This window comes from Nothoprocta perdicaria, unplaced genomic scaffold (genome assembly GCF_003342845.1).
Source record: "Nothoprocta perdicaria isolate Ctin4 unplaced genomic scaffold, notPer1 scaffold_22, whole genome shotgun sequence".
NCBI lineage: Eukaryota > Metazoa > Chordata > Aves > Tinamiformes > Tinamidae > Nothoprocta > Nothoprocta perdicaria.
In genome coordinates, this window is record NW_020455415.1 from 5684253 (window position 1) to 5696389 (window position 12137).

General features: G+C 45.8%; 1 protein-coding gene across 1 annotated transcript in view; it reads left to right on the plus strand.

The window, feature by feature from the left end:
* Positions 1-12137, plus strand: part of LOC112947066 (vascular endothelial growth factor receptor kdr-like) — a 79645-nt gene that overhangs the window by 14420 nt on the left and 53088 nt on the right. Inside the window, exons 3-7 of the mRNA XM_026039073.1 lie at positions 521-680; positions 2135-2271; positions 3765-3924; positions 4244-4361; positions 6160-6335. Of these exons, the coding sequence (XP_025894858.1) occupies positions 521-680; positions 2135-2271; positions 3765-3924; positions 4244-4361; positions 6160-6335 (751 nt within the window). The remainder of the gene's footprint in view (positions 1-520; positions 681-2134; positions 2272-3764; positions 3925-4243; positions 4362-6159; positions 6336-12137) is intronic.

Sequence of the window (12137 nt, forward strand, 5' to 3'; positions counted from 1 at the left end):
CTGCACTGTAGGGAGAAGCTGATGACTAGTCAAACTGGACCTGACTTACAGATGCCTGTCAGCAAGTGAGTCAGTGACATGAGGCCTTCCGAATTTGGGGGGTCCAGCTGCACATGTATTTTTACTGTCCCTAGAAAATGTGTGGTAGGAACATATAAATTTAGGAGAAGCATATTTCATTCTTAGGCACTGGCAGAAAGATTACTGCAAAACTCCTCCAAGGTATGTTTAATTATTTCCCAGAGAGAGGTGAAGGACCTGCAGTAGGTAGGACAGTTTACAGCAGAAGAGCTGAGAGGACTGGAGCTACTGAATCAAGGGCTCCACTTAGGATCATCCAATTTTTTTGATTTCAAAGACAGTCATACATTAGGGAGGGCTGTTCTCTTTGCATATGTTGATGTTGCCTCAGATACATGTGGAACGAGACCACCAACCACTCCAGAAAGGTCATATATTCTATGGTCTGAGCGGAAAGAGAAAGTCTCACCAGCCTTCCTATCTGTCTCTTCTCTCTCAGTATCCTTCTTCTGTAGAGATGAACTCTGAGAGGATGATGTGGGACCCCACAAGAGGATTTGTCATCCCCTCCCATTCATTTGTTTACTCTGGAGTACTCAAATGCACCGCAAATGTCAACGGAACTGTGTTCACATCCTACTACCTGACCCAGAGACTGGGTGAGTGCCTGTGCGTGCCAAGGAACGACCGTAGTGTTTCTGTTCCACAGCTCTCCCTGTATCTGATCTACCTCACTGCTTTGTATCCTGAGCAAGTTCACACTGGAACACTTAAACTCATTTTCCCCCTTTTTTTCCTACACAATCGAATTTGGATTTGATCCACTCTTTGTTTAGAAAAACCACCAGTTATTGAGGTGGTACAAAACAGGAGTCATTTATCCAAACCCCACCAAAGCTCAATTCTTTTGGACAGAGAGATATTTGCATTAAAACACCTGCTGTTTTAGGACAAACCAGTTACTTTCTTCTCACTTCTGGTCATTAAACACTGAAGATCATGGTATAAAAATCACATTAAGGTGCTGATTTCCCCCCCAGATTGTTTATCCTGGTGCTTTATCATACCCTCTCCCTTATATTCATACTTGAGCTTCAGTTCAGAATTAAAATAGGAATTGGAAGCAAGTACAAATTAGATTTTGAAGTGCTGGGGATTTACATGAAGCCACTTACAATTTATTTTCCCTTTGTTTTCTGTGTATTTTCTTGCTCTCCTTGTAGATTCTTTTTCACATAGGAGAGCTTACTGTGACTTCTTTCCCATTAGATCATTGCATCCTTCTATACAATTAGCATTCAGCTTTAAACAACAGACTGGTAAATTTGTATGGCAGCCAAATAGAAATGCTGGAAATCTCTCTTGCCCTTTTTTTCACTGCTGAAATAATTATTTATTACTGCAGTCATTCATGCCCAGCTAAAAGAAAACATTAGGTCATCCCCATTTAGCCCCCAAGGACCCAGGCAAGACCTTACCCTGGAATCCACAGTGAGGGGTAGGAGCGTTTTCGGGATGTGGTGGCACAGTTACCAAGACCTGGCCTCGACGCAGGCTGATTTCAGAGTTGATGCATGTAGGGTGTCAGTAAGACTGTAACACCAAGATCTGTGGATGCTATTCAGAAAGGAAAGGAAGCTTATCATCAGGGCAGGAGAGATATGGGTCATGTTTTGCAGAAATTAACCTTCTCTTAGATAATCAGATGTTGAGGTACTCAATAGGATGAGTCACTGCTAAAAAACTTTTCTGAGTTAGGAGTTAAGGCAAGGAGGCGATTAGCATGAGAAGGGCTGCGGAACTGTTGGTGATTGCTGAGGGTTAGAGCCCAACATGGCAAAAGCAAGGAAAATAATTCATGTATCACTGCGTCCATGTGTGATCGATGAGCTGTAATGCAGTGACGTTCAGCCATTTACACAGGTGATCTCATTTTTCCACCACATTGGAGTTTCCAACAATTTTCATAGAGATGTCAGAGGAAGGTTAGGTATTTCTGAAGAAAGGAATGATGCTGGAGAGGCATCATTTTGGAGTGTAGAGTCCATCTGGAATGTCATTGCTGCAGATAAAGACCTGTATTTGGTTTTGTTTGTTTGTTTTTTCATTTCAGAGGGCAGAATACAGAACTTGGCTTTGAAAGCAACTCCCAAAAAGCTGCTGGTTGGAGATACCCTCTATTTGGACTGCAGAGCAGAAACCTTCTTCAATGGACGCATTGAGTTCGTATGGACATGTCCGAGCGGGAGGGTGAGTCCATGAAAATTTGGGATTCTGGTCGGATGCTGTGTCTCCCCACCCACCCCGAGAAAGATGTATTCATGGGGCTGAGTAAATCCTAAGTATTCATTAGTCTGAAAAACAGCCAGCCATTTGTAAGCATACAATTGATCATATTTTTAGTTCAGATGAGAATGAAACTTATCTGACCACCTTGATCCAGCAAATTGAACTGCAAAGCACAGGCTAATGGAATAGCCCGCAAGAGAAGCCAGAAGTTTCTTGTTGGAAAGAACAGCTGTCTCGTTTCTGGTGGCCCCTGTATTGATCCTGATCACAGCAGCAGGTCTCAAAGCAGCCATGAAGGTTGCAGATTGTCAGTCTGTTCATCCATCTTGCTATTTATAGAGGAGGTAAAAGTGAAACACAGGCTAGCTGCATCTGCTAAAATCTCACCTACAAATTCAGTTTACATTCTGAGTGCAGGTTCATGAGCTTTCTGTGGAACACAGAACAGAAATGCCTGATTTGCAATTGAAAATACAAGGGATGGAGCATTTCCTCTGGTGTACTAAAATATTTCAGTTCTCCCAAGGAAAAATGGAAGGAAGAAAGGAAATTTTTGAGATCAGTTCATGTGTCCAAGATCAGTACTTCAGGTTCCATTTGATTCTCAGAATTAAAATGTTTTCTTTCAATTCAGCAAAATATGCATTTCAAAGAAGCATCGAAGGTGCTCCGAGCAAGTAGAAAATGTGACCTTTAAAATTTGATTATTTTTGGATTTCTTCTGTTTACATAAAGCATGTTTCATTTTGTTTCTTCAAAGAAACTACAGAATATATGTACAGACTTTACAGAGGTGCAAGCAATACGGTCCTACCATATTTTGTTTCTTGAAGCCCATATGTTGGGTGTGAAAGCGGTCTTTCTGCTGTTGTTTTTCCATGAGCCCTTCTTAGGATTCTAACACAGTAACTGTAAAATATCTTGCCAAATCTGTGTGGTCAAAACTGCTACCAGAAGCACATCATGCTTTCCCAAATTTTGCAGGAATTTGCATTGGCATTTGGCTGTCAAAATATATCTTTTGTTCTTTTAGAAAACAGGTTTTCTTTTTAAGACATGAAAGCTGACTTTGACCAAAAAAAGGCAAAAACGCAACAAAATGCACAACTCGGACTCTACCAAAGCCAACAAGACTGTGCCAACACTGTTTGCACTGTGCTCTGTGGTCCTTGAGTAGGGCTGATCTTTCATGCATCCAGTTATCTACCTCCCTGCCTATATTTCAGTCAAAAAGTACCAGAGTATCATTCTATAAGATTGTGTCTATCTCTTATCACTTGGTAATGAAAACTCAAACCAGAGCATTTCCTGCTGATTTGTGCCTCACTTATTTCAGTGATGGAGAGACAGAAGAATTTTGACCTGAATTGCTGCTTTTCTTACCTGTCCGATTTAGGCAGGAAGAACAAAATAATCCCAAAGTACTTTCTGATACCCTTCTTTCTGACCTCCAGCACCCTTATCCTAGAAGAACGATAGACAAAAGCGGCATGGTGTATAAGCTGGGCAGTAGCCTGACAATTGAGAACGTCACCATGGAAGATGGAGGCTCCTATGTGTGCAGAACAGTCAATGTAACAAGGCTGGAGGCCAATGTCACGGTCACAGTGTACGGTAAGTTCTGCAGCTAAACTAGAACAATACTGAGAACCAAGATTATTTAGTGCAAAGGATAAATATGCATAAAGATATTGCAGGTTTTACTGATTCCCCTCCTTAAATAAGATCTTTATTTGGAAATGAAGCATACCGATGTTGATAGAGCTTTGCAAGGCAACTGCTATAACAGCTTGTCCTTCCATTTGGTTATATGTAGCTTCTGCAGATCTTTATTGCAAAGAAATCCAGTGCAGACACAAAAATATTTAAAAATTGCACTGCACCCTGGCTGATCTACCATTGCTTGACTTTCTTTTTCTGTTTCTCTTTCAAGACAAACCTTTCATTACGGTTTCGCATAAGAAAGGGCCCTACTATGAGATCACATCAGGACACAAGTCACTGAAACTGGTGGCCAAAGTGGATGCCTTTCCACGTCCGAGTGTTACCTGGTGAGTAACATCATCTTATGCAAAATCCTCTTTTCTAGGCTCTTTCCCTCCTGAGTGTGTAAGAAAAGTCCCTGTCACAAAAATGTGAGTTTCATTTGTCCCAGACCCAGAAGTATTTGGAAGATTCAAATAGAAAGTGACTGGAGAAGGACTGTCATTTAACCAGCATTACCGGTGGCCAGTTTGCAAAGAGGGCCAGTTTGCAGCTCTTACTAGAAAGTTGCTCCATGAGAAATGCTTTCTCTGTTAAATATTTTTTTCTACTTGGGTGAAAACTTGACTGTCACCTGCAATGTTTTGTGGAAAATTAATCTGGTCTGTTCCCTACCAGGGACATATGGACCATACCAGGACCTCTGGCCTGTGCCACTTGTGAAAAATATAGATGTTACTATGGCATTAATTCTATTAATTCTGCTACTGATTTCTAGTCAACAACTGAGCAATATTACCCAAGTCATCCCCAGTATCTCCACATAGTCACAACCCCTCTCACTGCCTACCCAACATCCTTGCAGACAGTGCACAGAATCCTGCCAAGTAACCCCAAGGCTGCACTATTAGGGTGTGATGGATCAACTTAATAGGGGTGCAGCATGTCAGCAGCACCAGGAGCCACTCATCCTCTCTCTTGCTGCTTTTGTCCTCTCTCTTGCTGCTTTTCTTGCACCTCATTTTATAGGGAGACTTTAATTACCCCATCCATCACTTATACATCTTTATCTATATGAATTCCTCTCCCACAGCTGTTGTGGATCTGCCTATGTTGGCAGACAAGGCTGGTTTGCATGGGCACCTTCACGGTGCACTTGTCATTGGCTAGCTGAGGTCCACTCAGGGTGGGCTGGCAGTCAGCAAACACTGCTGGTCAGGGATCATTTGCTCTATTATTTTTTTTTTAGCAGTGAAATAACATGAAATTCTGTAACATTCATTTCAAAGCAGGAACCTCAGCCCTGCCAGGGGATACTTGCAATTGTTGGAGTTTCTTAGGAGATGGGAACCTTTCTGTGAGCTGAGGTGGGGACCATCCCCCTTCTCTCTGCCAAGGCTTTGTTCTCCGGGCTCAGCACGGAGCATCCTCTGGTAGCTGCCTGGGACCACCAGAGCTGCCTCTCCTGTGTGTTCCCAGCTACAGCTGTTGTTGTTGGAGGTCTCTCAGGACAAGCAGTTTCAATGACTGTAAAGGAGGTTTTCAGCATTCTCATACAGTAGGACACGTGTCCCAGCCTCTCCTTCCACCAACTCTGAAGCACTGTGTGTGGCAAACTCTTGCCTATTTGATATTCAAACCCCAAATCTGCATAGCAGCTTAGCAGTGAAGAGGGAGAAGGCCAGGCAGACTGCTATTAGTCATAGCTAGTGAAGGTTCAAGACTGTAAAATTATCGCTGCCCTTCCTATTGAAATTCTCCAAAACAGAGGCCTCAGCATTTTTAGAAGCATTTTCATACATACACACTGAAAAATAATTCTGCTTAATTAATTTGGCATTAATTTGGCTGCAAAATTCAGCATCACATCTCTGATTATAATTGAGCATGCAACAGGCGCAGTTAATTCAGACCCATTAAAATATCCTTTTCTTGCCAGTTGGATGAAGCTCCCGTAGCACTGCACGTTACTCACTTCTGGTGTGGTGGGATGAAAGGGATAGGTGTCCAATTCCAACATGATAACAGAGCTGAATTTCCCTTGCTTTTTCCAAAGGATGATCCATTCTGATCTGGATAATAAGTAGTTTTTCTGAGGGGTAACATGCAAACACATGATGAATCTTGATGGGACTTCCACAACAGGTACAAAGATGGCAAACTGATCAAGGACAACCACACCTGCTACGAGCCAGATCCAATGAAGTACAGACTGGGCATAAGAGACGTGAGACCCAAGCATGCTGGCAACTACACAATTGTCTTGAGCAATGCAAAATACGGCCTGTACAAGAACCTCACCATGCAGCTCGTAGTGACAGGTAGGGACAACATGTTTATAACAATTCTTCTGTTTTTTTTTTTTTTCCCCTCATTTCTCTGTGTGATCCAACTTCACCAGTCAACAGGAATGGGTGACATTACCTCATGTCTAGCAGAGATGAGCTGATCTTTTCAGAGCTCAGGTTAGCACAAGCAAAAGTGGGTGAAGGCTGATGTTAGTGCAGTAGAACTGGTAAGATTAGAATACAACAGACATGGGCTTTTTCAGCAACAAAGAGGCATTTAGAAAGGGTTTCCCAAGGCTAAGCTGGTGAAGAGCCTAGCCTGGGTGAACTCTACAGTATTCTGTGTTGGTGATCATTGCATAACATGGAGTGCAGCAGTTAATACACTGACCACCTCATATCCACATATACTCTAGGTTCTAGAGTGTATGACTGTGGGCATCTATGCAGCAAAGTGCTTGAGAGCAGATGGTCATCACATTAGCCACAGATAACAAGTATTCAGAGAAACATCTTTATCTTATGAGGAATTTGCATTTCAGAAGGTCTGTGCATAGACCATCACCTTCTTGAGGATGCATCAGTCCCACATCACCTCATGTTAAACAGAAGCAGCACCCTTTCCAAAGAGGGATTTGTCATGAGGAAACAGTCTGAAACCAGGTCTTCTACAGTCACTTAATTTTCACTCTTAATTGCACCTCAGAAGTAGATGGAGAGATCGTTGTGTCAGGACAGTGTCTTGCAGAAGGAAGCAGAAATGGCTTGAAAATGAACAAAGGCAAAGTTACTTTTAATAGGAGTTCTTGCGGAGATGTCTAGCAGCAAGCTCTTGGAGATGGGGTCATAGTTTCCCAAGAGAGGTGGAAATTTTATCCCTTGAGATTAAAAACTAGTCTAGGCAAAGCACTGGAGAACATCCTGCCGTGATAAGAGGGGTCCCAAAAGGGCTGACAGAAGGAACTGGATGAGCTACCCTGTCTTTTATGTCTCTCCATCATCCTGCTACAGAAATACCTTCTAAGTCTGCATCTCATGTATTGTCATTTATCTGATGGGAGCAATTGAGAGACAGGGTCATTTCCAAGGGATTCCTGGGAAAACTGGCATAAACTGTGTGCACTGAGGCAGGTTCATTTGACACAGGAACAATAGATACTGGAATCACATTTATTAATCTCCCTTGCTAGGATAATGAAAGACAGAGCCACATTGTCTCCCTGAATATCCACTGCCTCTTTTAATCCATTGAATTTGGGAGCAGAGAGATTGGATCATGAAGCCAAATAGGATTTCAGAAAAATCAGCTCTGCTTTCTTTTGTATTTTTTTGAGGTTCAGCCAGGCAGTGAGATAAATGAAGTTATTGAGGCAGGTTTGTTTTCTTTTCTTTCATGAATTCTTTTCTCCTTTTTCTCTTCACACCTAAAAATATTCTCAATTGTCCTGGTTTGTATCACTTATGTGCTGCTCAACCATGCAGCTTCCAGCATTTGTGTTTTTCTCATTTCACCTTTCACAAGGGAGCAGTGCCTGACGAATGGAGAACAGTCTGTTTTGGCACTTTTCACCTATTAGAAATGCTAAATAAAATCTGCCAGCTTAAACTACATTGGTGATGCTATAGATTAAGGTGTGTAATTTAGGAGGGGGTAGAGCTGGGGCTGTGTTTAAGGGCAGCTGCGGCCGCTTGCCTGATGAGCAGTAATGTGTTAAGCTGCTGTAATTTGCTCACTCAACATTGTTTATCCATAAAATGGTCTTGCGGTCTTGTTTGAGAACGGAAACATTTAAAGGAAGAGAAAATTAAGAATGATAATAAATCATCCTGTCAAGGTAAATATTAGTGTCTGCATGCACAAGCGAATGTTTAGTTGAAGAGCAGCCATTCCCCAAATAGGCGTATGAAAAAAAAAAAACAAACAGCCTGGGTCTGTGTGAACAAGATGCTATTTGAGGATCAAACCCTCCCTTGCTATAAACGGCAGCACAAGCCTTTCACGTTGCGCGTGCGGAGCAGCACGCGGTGCCCGGCGCACGCCTCACACCGCCAGCCTTCCTGGGAGAGCCGCACAGCAGAAGTGCCAACGGGGAATGGTCATTGCCCAAATGCTGCCCAAACCCCATTTCTGCACCAACATCTGCAGCGTCCAGCCATGCAGGAGGGTTCCTGGCTGCAGAAGGTGCTGCGTGCTGAAGCACAAGGTGATGAAACGGCTAAGAACAGACCATGGCCAAAGTGAAGCATACGCCAAGGGAAACACCTGCCAGAGGGCAGCGCTCCTTGTGAGCCCGTGGCTGCAGGCGCTGCAGGGGACGCGGCCTGCACCCGCCGGTGCCCTTGCCGGGCTCCTCACTGCAGCACGAGCCCTGCGTGCTCCGTCTGAAGGGCTTGGCCCCAGGGGAGGCTCATTTTGTCCAAGCGCCTGTCGCCTGACAGGAGTTCGGCTCTCCGGCTATTTTAAGCAAGGATTACTTTGCCCACCATGGAGACACAAGCACTTCTGAGCTGGAAACGGCTCGGAGGGGAGATTTTAGCAGCTCTGCTTAGAGCCAGAGGACACAGAGCCTGCAATTACTGGGGCTGCAGTTTGAGCACAGGGATTAGCAGACTGCAGGAAAAATCCCTTGGCCTTGCAGTGAGCACAGAGGCGGGAGCAGCGCTTTTACACCTGTCGGGACGATGCTGCCTGCGGCAGGGCAGCGCTGGAGAAGCCTCGTGCCAGGAGCTGGTTCTGCACCAGCTCACTGGCACGGAGCAGCAAGTCACATTCACTGGAGTAGCAGCCCTATGGTTCCCCCTGCCCAAACCGAGGCCAGCCTTCTAAATCCCAGTGCTACCTCTGTGGGAAGCAGCAAGTCCTCATCTGTATCATGTAGGAGAAGATGGAAAATTATTTAAATAGCTTCTTGGAAGAGACAGTAAATGTTATTTGGATTTGTCATCATCTTCTGCAAAACGTCACTGCGCTGGGGAAGTGGAAGTGAGCTCCGAAGCACCGGGTGCTGCTGCTCCCAGGCACCATGTGCGGTCTGCGTGGTGCCCTGTGGGCTGTGGCAAAGCCACCACTGTCACTTTGAACTAGGCGCAAAGGAAGACGATCTACAGGGGGCAGAGGGATCCACGGTGCCAGCTCCAATGGCCAAATTCCAGTTGGAACCTGCAGCAATGCCTGCCCAAGGCAAGGATCTGGCTCGTCTTATGCAAAACGCAGCATGTGGACACGTGGCCTGCTGCGTGGCCTGGAGGAGAGTGGCCACTGGGATCCCACTGCTATTCCAAAAATGTCTCTTTAAGACATGGCTTAACTGTGCTGCTGGTCACCCGTGCCCCTGCTGCAGCTGGAATTTAATCTCGCAGGCGCACGTAGCTGCTTGGCGGAGTCACGTTGCCTCCTGGTAGGACTTGAGTCCCCAGGAGGTAGCTGATTGCATTTTCAAAATGCTCCTTCTTTACATATTTACACATCAAACACTGTCCAAGAAACGGCGGGTTGCTGTGTTTTTGTTTTGTTTGATTAAATTCTTATTGAGAAAAGCCTCGAGAAAATAAAGTCCTGAGGAGTTTGGAGGAGAGGGAGCAAGGAGAGGGGACAATCCTAGCAAACAGCTGGTGGCAGCACATCCGAGGCAGCCAGGGAGAAATGTGGGAGAGAACAGTTATCCCGTGGGAGTGCAAAGGAGTTTCGGAACCAAACCTAAACCAAAGCCCCAAATCTCCATGGGGAAGAGGCAGCGCTGCAGCCGCACCGCACACAAGGCACCTGCGGCCCGGGCTCCTGCTGAGCGCTGTGTGGGGCGCTCGGCATCCTCTGACTGCCGCGACGCGGATTGTAGCGAAGAGAATTGAGAACGATGGGACGAATGATCTCCTGATGGGACGAATAATCTCCCAATGGGATGAATAATCTCCATCACCGCTTTGTCTTTCTGCTTTGTGCCTTCATACCTGCCCCTTTGGACAGGTGGGAGGAACACGTTGTCAGGATGTGTTAGGACAGCAGTGCAACACAGCTGATGGTTGGGTCAAAGGGCTGAGCCAGGTAGGAGCAGCAGGGCTGCATACAGTGACCTGCCTTCTTGCCTGCGTGCTCAGAGGTTCTGCCAGCTCGGGCTTTCCTTTGTGTGTCCTCCTGGTCTCCTGCAGAGCCCCTTGGAGAAGGACTCACTCAGGAAAAGTCAAAATAGAAGGTAATATTTTCCATCTTCTGGGCCAGCCAAGCAAACGAGAAACCCCAAAATAAAGCAGAGCCTGTCTGGGTCTGACTGCTGGTCCTAAGAGCTCCTGCCCAGCCCCAGGCTTTGCTTTCCTTGGGGCATGGCCCCAGGTTGTGACCTGCCAGGCTAAGCAAGAGGAGAGGAGGAGCGCGGCAGCCTTCCCGCACGCTCCTTGCTAGTGATTTATGAGGAGCTTCCCTCAGGCAACCTGCCATCCCAGCAGGAGAGCCCCTAGGGAAGAAGTCAGAGCCCTTCTCCTCGGGAAGCAGCAGGGAGGTCAGGAAGAGGCAGTTTCCAGGCTGTCTCCCAGGCACGCCTGCAGGTTGATTAACTCGTGGTTTTCCTCCATGGGAAGGCACACGGAGTGGGCCAAAGAAAATCCTAGCAAGCCACTGGCAATTAGGCAGCACTTCATTGAGCACTTTGCTTTGAGCCTTGCTTAGCCACGAAAATTAAGAAGGGTAGAGAGGCAGGAGGAGGAGATCACTTTTAAACTGAACACCAATTTCCATTTTCCCTGCGTTGTTCGGCCAGTCCCAGCTCACATCACTGTGTTTCCTACCCACCCTACTGCAGTGTGTGGAGCTGGGGCTTCCACAAAGCACTGCACAACCCTTAGGGGAAAACTGTGAAGTGCAAATTATTTTCACTTTTCGGAAACAGGGTGAATAGAAAACAAGTCGCCTCCCTGCCACTAGCTTTAATGAAGGCCCCTGTCCAACAGAGCGCAGCGCGTTGTGCCTAGCGGCTTTGCTGGGCCGCTCTGTGCTCTCTTAGTGATGAACCTAATGCAAAAATGCAGAAAGATTTTCTCAAAGCAGGTGAGACTGCAGTGGGGAAGGTGGGTGAGCAGCATTTGAGCCAGAAGTCCCTGGGAATAAAGCAAAGCTTCTCTACAAAAACCAGGTAGATGCTTTATGGGTTGTCCTCTCTGGGTGCTCCTTTGGGTGGCAAGTGGGCAACCCCATAATAACATCTGTAGTGATTTGAGAGCCTGAGGAATCCTGTGCTAAAGCAATAATGTCAGGGGAAAGGTCTGTGTCCCAAACACCATATGCACTATTTACTTCTAATGCCCCAAGACTAAACATTGTGCTAGAAGCTAAGGTGAGATTTACATAATGCTGATAAATTGAAACTTGCAGGGAAGGGAACTGCTTTCCATTGCACTTCGCAGCGCAGCAGCAGGGAAGTCTTTAGGTATTCAGGTCAGCTCTCACACCAGCAATTGCACCTCTGCAAAGAGGGCTGGGATACAATCACACTTGAAACCTGCACGGACAAAATCCCATGTGTATCAACGGATTTAGAGCCATCTGAACATTGTGCCTTCCAAAAGCAGCCAGAGAATCAGAAAACTTTAAGGTTCGCTTGGCTTCTGCTTGAGAAAACTCAGCCTGGGGAGGGCAATGGCCAAGGGAGGGTGGAAGCAGGAGGGCAGATGTCTGGGGGCAAGTGGGAGACAAGAAATTGCGTCCTGGGAATGCGCAGGGCAGGAACGAGGTGTCCAGTGCCTGCTCAAGCTCCCATTTCCCCACAGCTTATTTTTAAGAAACAGCAATGCAAATGTATGTGTTGATGAAATCCATATTTGAGATGCATAATTTAAGGTGCAACC